Source organism: Tursiops truncatus, chromosome 20 (assembly GCF_011762595.2).
Source record: "Tursiops truncatus isolate mTurTru1 chromosome 20, mTurTru1.mat.Y, whole genome shotgun sequence".
In the NCBI taxonomy this organism is placed as follows: domain Eukaryota; kingdom Metazoa; phylum Chordata; class Mammalia; order Artiodactyla; family Delphinidae; genus Tursiops; species Tursiops truncatus.
The window spans coordinates 36,882,239-36,900,508 of NC_047053.1; the positions used below are offsets into that span (position 1 = coordinate 36,882,239).

The 18,270-nt window shown below is 57.9% G+C and overlaps 2 protein-coding genes across 6 annotated transcripts; one reads left to right on the forward strand and one right to left on the reverse strand.

The window, feature by feature from the left end:
* Positions 1-2,344: 2,344 nt before the first annotated feature.
* CISD3 (CDGSH iron sulfur domain 3) lies at positions 2,345-5,496 on the forward strand. Its single transcript, XM_033847733.2, has 4 exons — positions 2,345-2,584; positions 2,914-2,949; positions 3,518-3,637; positions 5,141-5,496. Exons 1-4 carry the CDS (start codon positions 2,546-2,548, stop codon positions 5,318-5,320), a joined length of 375 nt encoding a protein of 124 aa, XP_033703624.1. The 5' UTR covers positions 2,345-2,545; the 3' UTR covers positions 5,321-5,496.
* A 218-nt stretch (positions 5,497-5,714) lies between these two features.
* PCGF2 (polycomb group ring finger 2) lies at positions 5,715-17,113 on the reverse strand. 5 transcript variants are annotated; one of them, XM_033847732.2, is made up of 12 exons: positions 16,910-17,109; positions 13,969-14,203; positions 10,980-11,130; positions 10,232-10,328; positions 9,872-9,927; positions 9,731-9,781; positions 9,419-9,527; positions 9,192-9,246; positions 9,006-9,101; positions 7,910-7,990; positions 7,291-7,399; positions 5,715-6,292 (listed from the first exon to the last, which is right to left on the reverse strand). In XM_033847732.2, exons 2-12 carry the CDS (start codon positions 14,128-14,130, stop codon positions 6,288-6,290), a joined length of 972 nt encoding a protein of 323 aa, XP_033703623.1. In that variant the 5' UTR covers positions 14,131-14,203; positions 16,910-17,109; the 3' UTR covers positions 5,715-6,287. The 5 variants fall into 5 exon arrangements, with proteins under 5 accessions (XP_033703623.1, XP_033703619.1, XP_033703622.1 ...); XM_033847728.2 differs by having other exon boundaries at positions 5,715-7,399; positions 16,910-17,113; XM_033847731.2 differs by lacking the exon at positions 13,969-14,203 and having other exon boundaries at positions 5,715-7,399; positions 16,910-17,113.
* Between the last annotated feature and the right edge of the window lie 1,157 nt (positions 17,114-18,270).

Genomic DNA, 18,270 nt, shown 5'->3' on the forward strand with positions numbered 1-18,270 from the left:
CCCACACCGTTGCCCGAGGCCGGCCCACTTACAGCCAAAGTCAGCTTCTGTTCTGGACAGTGAGGGAAGTCAATCCACCCCAAGGCCGCTGTGGCAGAGAGTGAGAGGTCCAAATGACTTAGTGCACTGGAACCAAGACCTCCCCTTGCCTCCAGCACCCGAGAGTCTGGGGTTCTCATCTCCAAGAGTCTCTGTTTTCTGACTTTCCCCAGGCTGGGGTGCAGTGGCAGGTAGGCAGGTTAGATTTGAAGAAGGGACCCAGGCTGGCTATGGATTGGTGCTGTGCCTCAATTCGGGGCAGGGGGACAGGAGAGCGGTGGTGCATTTCCTCTTTCGAGGGAGCTTTATAATAGGAAAGGTGTGGAGCGCTTCAGGACGGAGTGGGGTCCCAGCGCAAGGGGTATGGCTACCGAGACCCCCCGCCCGCGCCCCTGCTCCCAGCCTCAGTCCCTTTTTCTAGGATGAATTTGGATGGGGAGTAGAAAGGGATGCAGATTTATATATGGCTCTGTCTAGGGGAGGGAAGGATGTGGTTTGCAGGGCGGAAGTGGAGTTTGAAAATGCAGAGTGGCGCTTAGTACGTCATCCCCCTCAGCGCAGAGGTGTGATTGCAGTATGCATGCAGAGCCGCTGTCTGGCCTTGAGGTCACAACTAGTGCACGAATGTCAGAGCTGGAAGGGACCTGTCTTTAGGTGTCTTTTGAGCCAGCTCCTTGCTTCACAGGTGATAGCTCCAAGCCTAGCAGGGCAGGGGCTCAGGGGCAGAGCCAGGACCAGCCCTCAGGACCTTGGCCTCCCGGTCCTCGGCTCTCCTGTCCCACTGCGCTGCCTCCTTGTGGCTGTCCGTCTGTCCCTGTGTGTGTGACGCGTGGTGTGAGTGCAGGGCTGTGCCGGGGTGGGGGGTATCTGTGAAGCACTGACTGTCTTAGCTCAGAGCTGATGGATCCTCTCCAGAGACAATGACACTTTAAAGGTTGCCTTTTCTTCTCTAAGTTTTTCCGATTTGTTTATGAGTTTTTCCCCTCAGACTCCTAGGTCTTTTGCTGCCTCCAGGCGCCCTTCCCTTGAGGCCGATGAGAGCACCCCTGCCCACTCCTGTCCTGACTTCTAGGGAAGTACTCCTAGGAAGGGAGCCAGAGCCTGGGAAAGAGAAAGAGCCAGCTCTGAGAAAGGGTGACCTTCTCCACACTGCCCTTTCCCAAACTGGAAATGCAGACAAGTTTTCAAAGGCACAGGCTCCCCCTGCCAGCTTCCAGCATCTTCCTTGGTATGTGGTGGGCCGGAGTTAAGGGTAGGCAGCCTGCTTCCAGTTCTCCTTTATCCCAATTTATTTCCTGGGGAGAGGTGCCTGGAGGGATTAAGGTCACTTCAGTTGGGAATTTGCAGGAAAGCGGGGCATAGTACCCTGGCTCCCTCCGGTCACATCAAACCAGATTAAAAGTGTGTCTGGCTCCCAACCACTTTGACTTGATCTACTGAAAAGTTGGGGACTGAGGGCGTGCCTTCATTGCCCTTTGGTCACGTCCTTCAGCCCAACTTGGGACTTAGGTGGTGGGACTGGAGACCCAAACCCTGGCTCCTCGCCTGTCCCCCCCTTTCCGCTCCAGCCTGTCTCAATGTAGTAGACCCTTCCTAGGGGAGCAGGGAGGGGAAGCTACAGTTTGCAAACCCAGGGGCTCCTTTTTAATTCTTTCTAAAGCCTCCTTTATATCCTCAACCCAAAAGGCAATGCCCCTACCCCGTCACCTCCAAGCCTGGAATTGTGCATAACTCGGATCTTGTATCTTTGTATAACGGATGTTATTTGTACGAAGGGCAGTTCGTAAACAGCACTTGTTCTTTTAATAAAAGAATGTTTTACAAAAAAAAAAAAAATCCAAAGAGATCCTGCTTTGTCTGGCTTTACTGAAGGGAAAGGGAGAGGGAGTGCCATCCGTGGGAGCCTTGGGAAGGGATCGGGGGTCGGGGGATGGTCAATGAACATTTATTTAAGCACCTGGAATAGTAGTTCACAGACCAAAATGCACAACGTACCCGAAATACCCTGCATATTGAAAACGCAGATACCTGTGCCCCACCCATAAGAATGTAATGTGTAGGCCTGGGCCAGGCGCGAATCCGATAAAACAAGCTCCCGAGGCGACGAGATGTGTCCGCACCGCGCTTCTAGAAGCACTGCCCTAAGGCTCCGCAAGAGAAAACGGTTCCGGTCAGGGTCCCCGCTCGCAAGTGAGGGGCCCGGGAGGCGCAGGCAAGGAAATGAGCGGCGATGCTCCGCGCGGGTCATTCGCAGACACGCGGGAACCAAAGGGGGCGCCGGAGAGCCCTCCACACCCCGGGGCCCCCTAGGCGGCTGCGGGGTCGGCTCCTCGGCCCGACTTCCGGCGGCTGGGGCTGGTCGGCTTGCGCAGGCCCGCGGCCCGCACCGCGCGAGCCCCGCAGCGTCTTCCGGGCCGAGGCGGGGCCGGGCCGCTGGGAGGCGGGGAAGCGGGAAGGTGACCGGGGCGCGAGGCGGAGCCGGCGCGCTGGCGGCAGCGGGGCCGACATGGGCGGCGCGGGGGCGCTCCTGAGGCCGGCGGCCCTGGTGAGCAGCCGCGGCCCCGCCGGCCGGCCCCCCCGACTCCCCTCCCGAGCCCGCCCCGCCCGCCCCTCGGCTGAGCGTCCCTGAAGCCCCTACGTCGCCTGGTCCTTCGCAGCCCTCCCTGAGCGCCCGCTGGGTGCCAGCACCTCCCCCAGCAATTCCCGTTCCTCTCTTGGGACCCCTTATTCTTACCCTCGTATTTCTCCCACTCGCCTAAGCCCTGTCGTCTCTTCCCTCCCAGATGACTTCCCTCTGGAAGTCTTCCGCTTTCCGTTGACTTTATATTTTTCTGTTTCCAAACCACCGTCTTGCGATGCCTGCTTGCGTTGCAGAAGCTGAACCAGAGACGGGACATCACCTCCTGGCTGGTAAGTACTACCCACCAATACCCCGTTTCCACTTCTCTCTGCCCTAGTCCCCCAGGCCCAGAGACCCCAAAGGTAGAGACCAGAGGAGGGAACCAGAATGGGTCAGCCCTGCTTTGTAGATTTCAGCCTGAGACTGCCTTGTCCATAGCTACCTTCCCGATGGCTCAGGGGAGACAGAGTGGCCAGAGGGCACAGGGCAGGGAGCAGGCTTCTGCCCTGAGAACAGCGGTGCCTGATAAACCCAGCCCTAGGTGCAGTTACCCCCGCCTAGGCTGGCAGGATCCTGAGCCTCCCGTCCCTTGCACCCAGGTGAGAGCCAGGGTTTGAAAGGAAGGCCTGGACCCCGAAACCTATGTGCTTGCATGGCCTTGAAATCTCTTCTCTGTCTGGAGCTCAGGGGCCTTATGGTGTCCTGGGGGGAGTGTCCTTGCAGGGTGGCATCAGATCAGCCTCCTGCAGAGGAAGCCTGTCACCAGCCAAGGCTCTTGGGAAACTGGACAAGGCCACAGGCGAGAAAGTGCTTCCAGGGCATGAGCTGACCCTCACTCCCTCATCTTCTCTGCCACAGGCCCAATGGTTCCCCCAAACCCCAGCCAAGTCCGTGGTGGCCCTGAAAACACCCATCAAGGTGGAGCTGGTGGCTGGGAAAACCTACAGGTGGTGTGTGTGTGGCCACAGCAAGAAGCAGGTGAGAGACCTGGGTCCCCCTTCCCGTTGATATATGACAGCTGTGGCTGGGGACGCTACATGTTGCCCAGGAACTCCCACCCAAGACGTTCCTCTTTTTCCCACACACACCTGAGGGACAACAAGGGAGACTGGTGGGGAGGGATACTCTCAGGCCAGCGCCACTCACAGCCCTGAGCTCACCGTTCTCTGCATCCCTCCTTCAGGATGCAGCCAGAGAGACAGAAACTCAGTCCCGGGGCCGGTCGGGTGGAGCCAGGGTTCTGTCCTCCTCTTCCGGTGCTCCCTCCTTCTCAGAGGCTCCGGGCTCTGCCCTGTCTCTCTCTCCCCTCTCTCCTTCTTCCTCCTAGGAAGCATCTGGGTCAAAGGTTCCCAGGCCTTGGACCCCAGCATTGGGCAGACTTTGCACAGCCTCTCTGGCCCTGTGTGCCCCTTCCTGGCATCTGCTCCTGAAAACCCTCCCTCAGTTTCTGTGACTTCCCTGGTTTCTTGCTGTCTTGTCAGCCTGGCGGCCTGCTCCCAACTCCTTCTCTCTTCTGCTCCAGGAGCCTTTCGTCCAGCAGGAACCTGCCCCATATTCTTAGCCTCCGGGGTCCCTTTCTTTCTTGAGCGGGCTCTGAACTGTGTTCCTCCAATCAGCATGGCGTGGTGTCAGCAGCCCAGGGACCCGAGTCCCGCTTTGCCACCGATTTGCTGTGGACTTTGAGCAGGTCCTCACGGGGGTGGCGCTGTGCAGCCCACGGGTGAGGCCTAGCACAGGAGGGCCCTCTGTGCCTCTCTGCCTCTTGCCCTCTGGGACAGGTTGCTTATTTTTATCTGCACACTTCTCTCATCCATTCTCCTATCCCACCCTGACTCCAAGGCCAAGAGGCCTTGGGTCCAGCTCTGCCATTAACTAACTAGCTAACCACCTCTCTGGGCCTGTTTCCATTACCCAGGAACACCTTCCGGGATGGAAGGGCATAGATGCTCACACCAGGCAGCCAGTTTGCTGTGGGATGTCCCCTTCCCCCCTTCCCAGTTATTTCCTGGAGCCAAACAAAATTGATACCCCAGTCTTAAAGCCCACCCAGAGAAGTTTTTACCCCAAGAATGTGGAGAAGGAAATGAATTTCGTGAACCAGTGGAGACTCAGAGCCATTAAAAAAAAAACAAAAAAAACACCTATCAGCGTAAACATGGCTGATACCTAAGGGCCCATTTCGCCTTGAAAATTGTTCTTGTGTCCTGGTCCTCTGGGAACCCCAGAAACTACTCCTGTAAAGACTCATGCTTACTGAACACTTTCTACAGGCAAAGTGCATGATAACCATAATGTATTTTATTTTCTTGGGATGACGCTACTCTTTTTACTGTCACGTTACAGATGAGACAGGTGTGGTAGCGAACACAGGCAGCATCACTTAGGAGTCTGGGCCCTGAGCCCCGTGTGCTGCTTCTCCCAGCCCTGCCCGGCCTCAGCAGGTGGGGTTGGGTCTCTAACTTTCTTTCTTTCCCTCACCAGCCCTTCTGTGATGGCTCCCACTTCTTCAAACGCACTGGCCTATCCCCACTCAAGTTCAAGGCCCGGGAGACCCGCATGGTGGCGCTCTGTACCTGCAAGGCCACCCAGAAGCCCCCGTACTGCGATGGCACCCACAGGAGTGAGCGGGTGCAGAAGGCAGAAGTGGGCTCCCCACTCTGAGGGGGCGGCTGCTGACCGGCCCAAGAAGGGGTCACCCCAGGGACCCCAGTACCCGTAGCTGGCTCGTGAAGGACTTGCTCCCGTAACCCGAGGTCTCCAGTCTGGGGTGGCTGGAACTGGCCCCTGCCCCAATGCCTGCTGGCAAAGATGGCATTAAATAGGCGTGCCGGCCCAGAGTGGCGTTCTTGTGGTCACTGGTGTGAGGGACGTGACCGGTCCCCCTTCAGGATCTTAACATGGGCTGGGGACACCTGACTGGCCACAGGGAGGGGGCAGTTGAGGTTCACTCCATATAGGGTCCCCCAAGGCAGGCTGAGCCCAGAGACAAGAGGAGGAGGCCAGGGCACCCAGCCACCCTTTCCCTGTCCCGTCTGTCCCAAAGAACTACAGGCTCTGAGAGTACGCAGCATTTATTACAAAGCCAGGAGATACAGATGTCCCAGGAGGAGGATACAGCCATGGCACCTCAGACACAGGACGAGGCGTGAACACAGACAGACCCACTGGGGGACACCTGACCCCAAACACATAGGCTGTGATAGTCTTGCCTCCTCCCCTCGTCCCGATCTGACCTATGTCCATTGGAGGAAAAACTGGTGGGCAGGGGTCTGTTGGGGTCTGCCCCTCAGGGGGAAGACCACTTGACTTCTTGGGATGGAGCTGAGGTCAGATCTCACAGGTTGTGTCTTCTTGTGCTTTTAGATGCCTGTTGTTCTTTCCTGACTTGGCCTCAGCTGCGGGTGGGGAGGGCACTGGAGGACTGTTTGCCTTTGGCAAAATCTGGGGTCTGTGCTTATCTGAGGTCAACACCCCCCCTTCCACCTCTCCACTACAGGCCCCGAGGTGAGACTTCCCCATCCGCCTTGCTAGTGCGGGCTCCTGGGTGGGGGGTGTGGAAGAAGGGGGTGAAGCGGTTTACAATGCTGACACCACAGTGGAAGTTCAAGGGCTGAGGTCTTCTGTGGCCTCAGTCTTCTTTTCCACAAGATAAATGATGCAAAGGCCACACACGCAGGGGAAAAAAAAAAAGGCAGAACTATCTATTACACAAAGTTTCTACTGCAAGAGGAGGAGGTAAGGGAGATGCCCTCTCCACTGCCCACTTGCTCCTCAGAACCAGGGGATAGGCTGCGTTTGTGAAAGGCACTGTCTTAGCAATTCTCTGGACATTCAACAATGGTGGGGGGGAGGGTACTGGTCAGGGTCAGGGCACGACAGCAGCCAAGATGGGGAGAGAAGCAGGGTGGACCTCATACACAGCCAGTTCGAGTCGTGCCTAAAGCTTTGGGGGTTGGTGGGGGCCCCTCCAACACCGCATATGCCTTGGGAAACAGGAGGAGGATGGGGCAGGGCTTCACCGAGCCTCAAGTGGCCCCACCAATCCACCTCTAGGCACCCCCAAAAAGAGCAGAGCAAATTACACAAGACCGCCTAAAATTGAGCACCCCATCCCCCACGCATACACACACACGTCAAGTTTGTTTCCTGTGGCATTTAAATTAATCTGGTTGGTCCATAGAAAATAAGTATGTATATTTGGTTTTTCCTATGTACATATATATATAGATTTATTTATAAAACCCATCCCCGACCCCTAAGGTGGGGGGAGCTGGGGAAAGTAGAAGAGGTGGAAAAGGGGGCCCAGAAAAAGTGGAGGGGTGGAGAGGCATAGCTGGAAAAGGAGGGAGAGGGTCCCTTTCCTCAAGTTAAGGGGGGCACGGGAGCTCCGTTGACAGTCATCTTGCGCCCCCTGCTGGTGGAAGGCGGTGTCTGCAGGCAGTTCGAGGTGCCCCCGTTGGCAGCTGTGGTGGCCCCACTGGCTGTGGCGGGGGGCGTGGGGGAGGTCGGGTGGGGGGCCGAGGGGCCATGGGAGCTGGGAGAGCCATGGGAGGGGGTAGCTGGGCTGGGCAGGGAGGAGGAGGTGGCCGGCAGGGTGGCAGGGCTGGGAGCCTTGTCGCTGACTGACTCACACTCAGACGCCCCGCTGGTATTGGTGCCCTCGGAGGGGGTGGGCGCTGTGGGCAAGGTGAGCCGCTTGCAGGCTGGCTGGACGCGATACTTGAGGGGGAGAGGGCCATTCTGCAGGGAGAGGGGAGGGGAGGGTGTCAGGAGAAAGAGGCTAATGGGGCAGCCACCCACCTTCACCCCACGGCACCCAAACAGGGAGAAGGGAAGGTCCGGGCCTTGGAGAGGAGAAAGACTGGAGAGAGAGGAGGAGACACGCGACGTGGGACTGACCAAGCAAGGCCGGAGAGACAGGGGCACACAGAGACCCAGAGAGGAAGAGAGCGCACGTGAGACCAGAGACAGAAAAAGGAGAGAGGGAGGCCAAAGAGCAGAAGGCAAAGTTCACTCCTCCACACCCAGCTGGGGCACGTGGGCTGCCCAGGGGTCCTTTTCTCCTTCTGAGTGCGGAAAGTCATCAGTGAGAGAGCGTCCGAAGGCGTACCTGGTGTGTGGCAGGCCACCCTGGACATGTCCAGCTCATGAGACGAGGGATAAACTGTGATGAGAGCAGGGTGGCCCACGTGATGGCCCCGTGTCCCCTTTCGGCCCTGTCCCCTTGCTGGTACCACCCCACCCACTCACCCGCCGCCAGGGGTAGATGTAGGCGATATCCATGAGGGTATAGTATTCCTTCAGCGGCTCGTCCTCATAGAGAACCTCAACCTGGAGGAGGAACGGGAGGACACAGCTCAAGCTTCCAGCTGTTTGGCAAAGAGGCTCCAAGCAGGTGGTCCCTCATTACTCTGGGGTTTCATGATGGATTCGACTTCCCTATCAGAGTTGTTCCAACATCACTCCTGACCAGCAGGTGGGAAGGGAAGATACCCACATCATCAACAGCCCCAGCCCCAGCAATCCACACGGTGGTCTGGGTCCCCTTCTATCTCTGGCATGTTCTCCAGAGGAGCTAACAGGCAAAGAAAAGGCCCAGGTGAGAAGGAACTTGTGGAGCAACGACTCTCACCCAGGCTGCACCGTGGAATCACACCAGTGCTTGGATCTCACTCCCAGAGATGGTTTTAACTGGTATGACATGAATCGAGTTTTAATCTCGATAGGCAACCCCTCACGTAATTCTGACATGTGGCAAAGTTTGGGATCCACTGTCCTAGAGCCTCAAGAGTCCATGGACCAACAGCACCGGAAGCACCTGGGAGCTTGCCAGAAATGCAAAATCTACTCAATCAGAATCTGCATTTTGGGACTTCCCTGGCGGTCCAGTGGTTAGGACTCCGCATGCCTCTAGGCACAGCCAAAAGAAAAAAGAACCTGCATCTGCATTTTAACAAGATCTCTAGGGGGTCACATACATGTTCAAATTTGAGAAGCGATGTCCTCGAGCTCCTTGGCAATTTCAAACCAGCATTCCCACAGCCAGCTGGCCCAGGTAAGGCCCTGCATTTTTACACACACGCCTCTGCCATAGTTCTAAACGTGCAAGCATGTACACACACACACACACACCATCTTGGTCTCCTGCACCTCTGCACGCTGGCTTCAGCAGACGCAGACTGCCCCACCCCAATCTAGTTTTCAGTTACCCTTCTACACGGGCTCAGTTACACAACCGTGCAGGCCCTCGGTGACACCCAGCCAGCCCTGAACCGTGGCTGAGACGCACAGATTGTCAGATACATCCACACACGGACGCGTTTTTCAAAAGGGACCAGGGACCCACCTTGTACTTGCTGGGCACGTCCATCTTGTTGCGGAGAAACTTGGCGAGATGCATGACCGTCATGGCTGCTGGGCACCGCAGGAAGCGCACCCCTGTCTGGTGGGGGAGAGGCACCCAAGGGCTGGGGTCCACCCCGGCACTCTCTCCCAGCCCACACCCCGCTCCTGGGCAGGCCCCAGCACTCACTTTCTCCTTGTCACCATCCCCATTTTCCAGGGGGCCCTTCTTCTCTTCCCGGTCCCTGCAGAAGGAGAAGGAATGAAGCAAGGGAGACCCTGGTGTAGGCAGGATCTAACTGCACACATCCGGAAGGCCCTCCTGGAAGCACCCTTTCCTCCCAGGGGAATGGGGATGGCATGGGAGAAGGGACCCAGCCTAGGACCCCAAAAGGACCAGGCACGGGCCAGACTTGCCTGACGCCTTCATAGAACTCGATGGAGAGGCTGACGATCTCATCGTCGCTCAGAGCCCCCTTCTCCTGTTCCAGAACCTCACCACGGTCCTCGTTGGAGCCATTGGGAACTGCGGAAGGAGAGAGCTCTGAGGCGTTGGCCTAGGAGGGGGGGACAGGAGCCCCACCAAGGACCCAGGGATCTCAGAGCTCAGTGCGGTGAGCCCAGCCACCCCTGGGCTGGGGAGGCCGTGTGCGGTGCCCACCGGCCCTCCATGCATCTGGCCCTTATACCTGGGGCAGCACCCACGCACACACACGTGAACACACTCACCTTCTGTCAGGGGGTAGGCTGCGTAGAAATCCCGCCTCCGTTTCATCTCATCTAGAAGAGAGGGAGCAGGCTGAGGCGGGGGGCAACACGCTTGGGCAGTGGGGGGCGGGGGGGTGGCAGGACAACGAAGGGTGTAGGTACCTTTAAAAAGCCCAGGGACCAATTTGTAGACGATGTCTTGAAGGGTTTTGTCAGATCTGGAAAGAAGCACATAGGGGCCTGCTGGCAACCACGTCACACCGACTCTCCAGCCTGGGGCCCCTTCTTCCCACCTCCCTTCCTGAGACCCAGGGCCCAGGCATGGGGGTCCCTAGAGGCCTTGCCTCTACCTCTCTAGAACTTCTCAGCTGGATACACCCCTGAGGGAAGGATGGGGATTCGGTCCATGCCTGGCGCTTCTCCTCCACCTGCCAGCCTGGCTTCAGGAAGCAAGGAGGGCTGGGGGACAGAGGGCAGCTGCCCCAGAGGACGGGCGGGGACAGGAGGACGTGCTGGGCCCACCTGATGCTCAGCAGCGGCCGGGTTTTGTGGACCTGTACGTCGCACATGGGGCAGTACTTGTTGGTCTCCAGGTAGCGCACAATGCAGGTTTTGCAGACTTGGCAGAAGGGTGTGGAGAGAGGAGGAAGAGTCAGAGTCCCCTTCATCCCCCAGGACCAGCCCCCATGCCCCCTGCTCGGGCTCAGGTATCCCCTCTTCTCCACCTTGTTCCCGCACAGATGGCAACTGTGCCCCTTATCATCCATCCCTGGGGGAGGACAGATTGTGTGTGTGTGTGTGTGTGTGTGTGTGTGTGGTGTGTGTGTGTGTGTGGACAGATTGTGTGTGTGGACAGATTGTGTGTGTGTGTGTGTGGTGTGTGTGTGTGTGGACAGATTGTGTGTGTGGACAGATTGTGTGTGTGTGTGTGTGTGTGTGTGTGTGTGTGTGTGTAAAGGTGAGTCCCAAGTCCCAAGCCCCGCCAACCTATTAGACACCCTATCGCAGGGTCCTCGACCCCCAGCCACAAGCCCGTGGTGCACACCAGGGCACCTGCACCTTCCGGGAGCGCAATTTCAGGCACAGAGATGCAAGGAGAGAACTGAGATTTCAGGTAAAAGTTCCCCAAATGAACTTCTGAGCTGAACCCTCCAGTATCCCCTCCAAGGCAGCTTCTCAGGGACCTGGGACCCTCACCAGACACATGGACGTATTTGCTCTTCAGGGCAGAGGCCACCCACCCGAGGAGCAGCCCCTCGACTCAACTCACAGGAATGCAAGCACTCCACGATGGTAGTGGCATCGATGAAGTACCCCCCGCAGAGGGCACACATGAGGTGAGGGTTCAGCTCCGTGATTTTAATCCGTGTGGTCCGATGCATGATGCCGGGGTGGGGGGCAGGGGACTGGGGAGCGTCACCCTGGGAAACAAACATGGAATCAGGAACCCACAGAGCCAAGAGCCCCTCCCACACTCTACTCCACCTGCCCCACAAGCGACACCGCTCCTGGGCCCAAGGCCCTTCCTTTCCCTTTAAGGCCGGACAAGGTGCACATGTGGGGATGGTTCTTTCTGACCCCCTGTGAGTGTTCACTGGGTGCCAGGGGCTCTGGAGATCTCACGACCTTGAGCAACAAGGTCAGGTTCTATCTCAGGACAGCAGAAAGACTGAGGTTAGACCACAGGAAGTACTACTCAACTCTCCAGAGGATGTGGGGAGGCATGAAAATGGAAGAGAATGGAGTTTTAAAAAATCTCCCTGATCCCAAGCCATATTCACTCAAGTGAACTCACTAAGAACTATGAGGAAACTTAGACTCCTGACTGGGTCTTTCTAATCCATCCTACTGTCCTTCCATCCCATCACTCCTTCTCCAGGATGCGTTCCCTGGAAACACTGGGGGCACATCCGCCCTAAGGCTGAAGGGGGCACCCCATAACTCATCCTTGCACTGCTGCATCCAGCCCCAGCCCCGGAGCAGCTCCCTGGAAATGCACCATATGTTGACCATGCAGGCTCTAGGCCTGGTGCTCAAGCAGGAAGTACTGAGGATGGTCCTTATGTGCCCAAAGTTGGGAACACACGGCTTCAACCCGCCCCCTGGCCCAGCCCTGGACTCTGCAGGTTAACTGCAAAGTCTGGGCAAAAAGACTGCTACTGCCCCTTCCACAGGAAGGCCACCACGGGCCCCGACAAAGAGCCTGCTGCACGCTGCCCCTCCCAGGCGCGCAGGAATCTCCCCACGTGGGCACTGCTACCCACCCGCCGTATCCTGTCTGCAAGCCGGCCACAAGCTGCCCGGTGACAGACCACAGGCTCTCAGAGATGCCTGCCAAAGCTATGCAGAAAGTTCTCCCCACAGCCCACCGAGTGCCCAGCCAGGCCCGGGCGGGGTCCGGGGAGGAAAGGCACAGCCCAGGTCTGGACTGGCTGACGTGCTTACTTCTTGGTGTAGAAATCCAGCCTGCGCCCAGGAGCAATGGTACCTCCCTCCTCTTTCCCAGAGTAGAAGCCCAAGGGGCAGGGCTGGGGAGGGCGGCCAAGTCCCGACAGCTCTTTTACAACATACATCCTTCTCTCCTTTCCAGAAAGATTTCTAAAGCCAACACGCTGGGTTTTCTAGGACCCAAAATTCACAGCTGGGAATCAGCAGTTTCTATAGAGACCCCAGAATGAGTTTGGCCAAGACCCAAACAGCCAACAGAGGCTGGCCAGAGACCGAAAGAGATGGAGAGACACAAAGGCCACATGTGAGAGAGACACCAAGTTGCAGGGCAGACGGAGAGGAACAAGCAAGCCCAGAGCCAGTGGAGACGCGGCGGCCAAGACCTGCAGACATGGCCCGAGGAAGGAAAGGGGTTCCCGCCTCCCCTCCGCCAGCTCTCCCTGCACGGGTCCCCTCTTCATAATTGTGTAGAAGCCTCGCTGGCTACTACACTGTTTGGTCGTTCCCATAGTAACCCCTGGCAAGATGCCCAAATATTATTACAACCATGCGGAGGAGGGAACAAACTCCAAGTGGCTGACTCGCTGAGCGTGTGTAATCTCCATCGGATGCGTACATGCTGCTGGACCCCCAACGGTACCTCATGTGACTACTTAACCCGTGTGTGCGCCTTGTCCAGATGAATCTCAGGGTGTGTGTGCACAGCCAGAAACAAAACGTTTGGGGGTCTGATAATGTATGAGGGTCCTGGTTGCTATTGGCAAATCTCATGCCTTCTTTTCTGTCTCTCTCTCTCTCTCTCTCTCACACACACACACACACACACACACACACACACACACACGCTCGCTTCACACTGCCTTAGCCACCTCATTCACATACTCACTGTGTTTTCAAAACAGACACTTGCTTTTAAGAACTCTCATGCAGTTCCTTCCAGGCCAACTGTGGCCTCAACGTGGGAGAGCTCCTAAGCAAATGGCCGTGACCCTCACCCTTTCACTTCTGCAAGCACTCAGACCAAGACTACCCCTCAAGCTCTGTTCTGGATGCACGGGTGAAGGCGAGAGCTGTGGTGCTTACTGGATGAAATGCTCCTCCTTCTCCCTTTAAGAAATGAGCCCCCTTGCCACACTCCCTGCTCCCCCTGCCCCATCCCCAGGGGCCTCAGACCTCTGGGGCTGGGGGTGGGGAGAAGCACTGATTGGTTCCTCACCTGATTGCCATGGTTACCTGCAGGGCCCTGCCAGCAGGTACCAAGAACAACTGTAAACAGGAGCTCTGTTCCCTCACCCACTCACCATCTCTCTCCCCCCATGAGGCCCCAGGGCCCCACACCTCACACTCAGCTCCTCCCCAGCTGCAACTGGCTGGACCTCCAGCTCCCATCACCTTAGGGAAGAGCCTGAGGGTGAAGGAGAGGGAGAGACAAGTCCCAAGAAGCAGAAAAAGGGAGACCAAGGGCCATTTGGAAGTGGCCCTGTGGAGCTCTGGAGGCTTTCACAGGTCAGTACTGACCACATCCCCACAGTGGACCTGAGCACTGTTTCCCACCCACAATACCTCCCCCAACCGGGGGGCAAGTCCTTCAATATCTTCTGTCCCCAAACCACTGTCTTTGCAAAGGCATCATGGTGGAACAGCCCTTGCTCCTGGCCCCTGGTGGCCCGGGTTTCAGCTATAGTGGCAGGAAAGGAGCTTGATCAGCACCCAACCCCAACTCCTCCTTGCCACCCAAGCCTGGCTTGTGTCTTTCCCCATTCTCAAAGCCCCCTACTTATAGAGATCACCCCCCATCTCTCCATTCTTACCAGTCTTTTTCTGGAAGCTCCCCCGTAATTTAGACTTCTCTCAGCGTTAGTTTTTTTTCTTTTTCCACTGCAGAAATAGCCAATCTCTGATAACCCAGAGGTTCCTTTCTGCTCCTTCAGATGCCCAGCTACAGAATTCTTTGCTCTGCTTTCCCTCCACATGAAATTCACCCAACTCCCTCACTAGAAAATCTCCAAGTCTTGGGAAGAGTCACTGAAGGTCACATCCAGACATCTAGAATGGCAGAGGTGGAAGGAATCTTATTAGAAAGCATCTTGTCGAGTCCTTTCATTTTACAGATGAAGAAACTCAGAAAGAAGTGACTCGTCTCAGGTCATGCAGTCACTCAGTGGCAGTTCTAGGACTAGACGCAGCCTGACTCCCGTTCCAGTGCTCTTTCCACACTGGCACCCAGGCCGGGCTTCCTACTCATCTAAGGAACCAGTAAGCCTGGCCTGACTCCATCCAGGCAGGCGGAAGGTAGCAGGACTCCAGGTTCCACAGAAGACCATTCAGTGAGCCATATGGGCCAAAACATCACCAACAGCACACATTCTCGCCTTGAAGTAGAAAGAGGGGGCAGAGGCAAATGGCCTCACCCGACTTTCCTGATACAGATATGGAAGCAGGCTCTGTGGAAGCTCAGTGAGCCAGACTGTACTGGGTCCCAGGAGTTCGGGTTCAGTTGTGCAAGCCTGTGTATTTGTGTGTGTGTAGGGAGAGTAGGGGGTGGAGGTCTGTCTGGGACGCTGTCAAACTCTCAATGTTCCCTGATCCTTGACCCTGGGTGGAGGATCTGCGCCTCCCACCAGCAGCATCAAAAAAGTCCTCTAGTCTCCTGAAGACAGGCTCACCCTACCTTCCCTCCCTTTCCCACCTCTCAGCTTCCTAAGATCAAACAAAGACAAAAATCCAAAATATACACAGATACACACACACATATGCACGCACAGCCAGACACACCCCCTCCGTTTCTCTCTCACATTCACAACACACAAGGCCAGACACTTGGCCAGACACACACACAGACACACCCCATCACACATACAGCCAGACCAGAGTCAGGCCCACGCTTGCCAGATGTACAAGCCGCCCCCACCCACCCCAGGAGCACAGAGTCTGACATCCCTGCCTGAAACCAGAGCTGCAAACACACACCACCCTTCTGCGCATCCCCGGTCTACCGAGGGTAAATTATAACATAAGTCTTCCAGCAACAAAGGCAGTGCAGCTCCCAGCCTTGCTCTGGGGGCCAGAGGCTGGAGGAGTGGGGTGGGCATCCAACCTGCACGAAGATGTCACCTCTTCCTGTTCAGGCTCTCTCCATTCCCATGGCAACAGCTCCATCAAACAAGATCTCCCAGGGAAGACCAGAAGCAGGAGAGAGCACCCCCCACAAAGACTTCAACTTGAACCCCACCCAGCTACACTCTGGATCCCAAGTCCCAAGACTCACCTCAGGCCTGTTTCCTGCCTCATTCCAAAGACAGCTCTCAGACCTCAACCCCCAACTCCAAACCAGGAAACCCCGGGGAAAACCTCCCCACCGAAAAGCTATAACAGAGCTGCCTTTATGCTCCTTCTCCAAGTACTAGCACCTTGGAACAGAGTGGAGAGGGGGAGGAAGAGAAATTATAGAGTTTCAGGAACAGATGCAAACTGCAAGAGGCCCAGAGAAGGAGGCTTAAGAACGGAGTGGGAGACAAGCAGGAGACCCGCCCCCCGCCCCCAGCGACAGGGAGCCCTGGAGACTGAGGCAGCACGGCGGGGGTTGGGGGGGCTCTCTGAGAGACAAAGACCAGGGGCAAGCGCGGGGCAACGCTTCCACAATATTTACAGGCAAATTCACCATCCCCAGGCCTCCTCCTTCCCCACCTCAAGCCATCCGGAGCAATTCTGGGCAGACGGGGGCTGTGGGGGAGGGAGAGAGGCATGCCTGGGCCCCCCGTGGAGACAGGAGGGGCAGGGGTGTCTGCTCGCCGAGGGGTCCCATCCTCTCAGAAATAGAAGCAGGAGGACCTAGGAAAGGAGGGGGCAGCCGGGCTCCCCAGTGGAAGACCGGCCAGTCCGCCAGCCCCCTCCTGCATCTGCGGGCGATAGGAAATATCGCGATAAATCTTCCCCATCTCCATTCTACTCCCTCCACCCCGGCATCCCCAGGAACCTGGGTCAGAAGATCAGAGACCCCAGTCACCGGGTGGCCGCTCCTACCTTCCCTAGAGCCAAACTTTCGGCGGGGCCCGAGGAGGGGTGTTCCGGAGAAAGAGGCTCCGCCGAGGTGGCTCGGGGAGGGGAGGGGGCGGGGCGCCCAGTCCCGGGATGGCGGGGTGAAAGGGACCGACTGGGGGGGGTGCCCGAGACGACCGGTCCCGGCAGGGAAGAGCGCCCTCCCCCGGCCCCGCAGCAATCGAAAAGCTCGTCCCCTTCCTCCCCGCCTCAAGTCCTCGCGCGTCCACGACGCCCCAGTGCCCAACGAAGAAACCGAGAGCGACCCCTCCCCAAACCGAAAGGAGTAGTGGGAGAGGTCCAGGAGCTGAGCTGGCTCGTGGGGAGGGCTAGTGGGGCAGAGATCCGCCCCAGCGCGGAGCCCCAAAGCCCTTGTGGCTGCCTCGGACCCTCCCCCTCGCTACCTCGGGAGCAGGGTCTAGGGGGGCTGAGGCACAAAGAGGTGGTGGTCGAGGGAGACGCCAAATCGTTAAAAGGGGAATGCACTTCGGCCATCTTGGAAGGGAGGAAAAGGAGAGAAAAAAGGGAGAAAGAAAGGCGGACGGGGCGAGCTAGGACAGGGGCCGGCGGGGGTGGGGCGGAGACGCGAGAAGGCCCGGCTCAGAACCTACCCCCACAGGGGTTTGTAAAGAAGGAGGTACCGGCTCCCAGTCCCAGTCCCCAGATGGTTACGGGGTAGGAGAAGGAGGGAGAGGGGAGTCCGCGTCCGCTTACCTGGGTTCGGGGTCCGGTGGGTCTCGGGGAGGGGGGGATGGGAGGGAGGGAGGGAAGGGAGGGGAGGGGGGCCGCAGCCGTGTCGCTCGCTCGGGCGGCGAGAGGGGAGAAACCTACGGTAAGAAAGGAGTTTGTGAAAGCGGTTTGGGGTGGGAGGGAGTGAGGGGAGGGGAGGGGAGGGGACGGAGGGGGGAGGGGAGGGACCAGAGTTCGGAGGCGGGGGGGAGACAAAATGGCTTTTTTCCTCCAGACAAGAGTAGGTCCCGCCCACCACTCACCCACGTGACCTCATTCCTTCAGGGTGTTTGCGGAGAGGGGAAGAGGAGGAGGGGGAGAGGCTAACAAGGCTGCGCCCCCAACCGGGTGCCGGGCCCCCCAAAACTAGACCACGACCTCACCCTTCCTCAACTAACCCCTGCCCCCAAAATATGTGTGCGCCCCCCCTACCCCCTGACCCTGCGATCCTCGCCCCTAGCTGGAGCGCCTGGAAAATGGTGAGATGAGGACTGGGCTGAAATGTGGCTCGCTCTGCAGCCCTCCACCCCTCGGCCGCGACCAAAGGGCAATGTGCTCAGGCGGGGGACGCGACGCTTCTGGCCACGAGTCTGGGTTATTTTCATTCACTTAAGTGACACTCCCTTGAAATTAATAACTGCATGGGTGAGAGCGAGCGTCTCCTCCCCACTCCCCTTGCCCTCTCGGCGGCCCGATCGGCGGCTCTGAAACGCTGAGCCCGAGACCCGGCCCGGGCGCTTCGGGGGAGCAAACCGCCGGGAGGACGGAGGCAGAGGCCTGGAGGACGTCTCGCGGCGAGGGCTCGGTTTGCTGTGGTGGAGGCTGGCGCCTCCGGTGTGCTCGGTCAAGATCGGAACGCAACCTGGACCGGGAGGCAAGCTGAAGACGTCAGCTCAGGCTCCGGGCCCGGGACACAGTAACCCGGCCTAACGCGAGAGGCCCGAATGCACTCGAAAACAAGGCGCCGGGGCTCGGAAGTGGGCCCGCGCTTTTTTCCTGCCGGGCACTTATTCCCGCATTTTTCGCCCGCGCGCCGATTGCGCCCCGACCTCTGCAAGGTTGGTGCGCCTCGCTCGCCCAGGCGGCGGGAGTCCGGCGAGCGCAAAGGCGGCTGATGCCCTCCTACTCCGATCGTTGCTCCGGGCTCCGGTACCCTGTGGCTCCCGCCGGAGGAGAAGACTAGGAGGGAGCTTGGAAAACCTTGGAGCAGCAGCTGAGGCCAGCGCCGGGGAAGCCGATCGATACTACGTTATGGAGACTAGCGTGGGCCCGCCTCATTAGATTAGGACGGTCGATTCGCGTATTCGTTATTCAGTATAGATTAGGGATGATCATTATGTCAGTCA

Bases quoted from the DNA above. Each gene is read 5' to 3' on its own strand.
- CISD3 (XM_033847733.2), top strand. From the start codon at position 2,546: ATGGGCGGCGCGGGGGCGCTCCTGAGGCCGGCGGCCCTG. The intron at 2,585-2,913 runs GTGAGCAGCCGC...CTTGCGTTGCAG, and splicing joins TCCTGAGGCCGGCGGCCCTG to AAGCTGAACCAGAGACGGGA. The intron at 3,638-5,140 runs GTGAGAGACCTG...TTCCCTCACCAG, and splicing joins GTGGCCACAGCAAGAAGCAG to CCCTTCTGTGATGGCTCCCA.
- PCGF2 (XM_033847728.2), bottom strand. From the start codon at position 14,130: ATGTGGAGGGAAAGCAGAGCAAAGAATTCTGTAGCTGGGCATCTGAAG. The intron at 10,329-10,979 runs GTGAGTTGAGTC...CCTTCTGCCAAG, and splicing joins CGTGGAGTGCTTGCATTCCT to TCTGCAAAACCTGCATTGTG. The intron at 9,782-9,871 runs GTACCTACACCC...CCTCTCTTCTAG, and splicing joins GGTCCCTGGGCTTTTTAAAG to ATGAGATGAAACGGAGGCGG.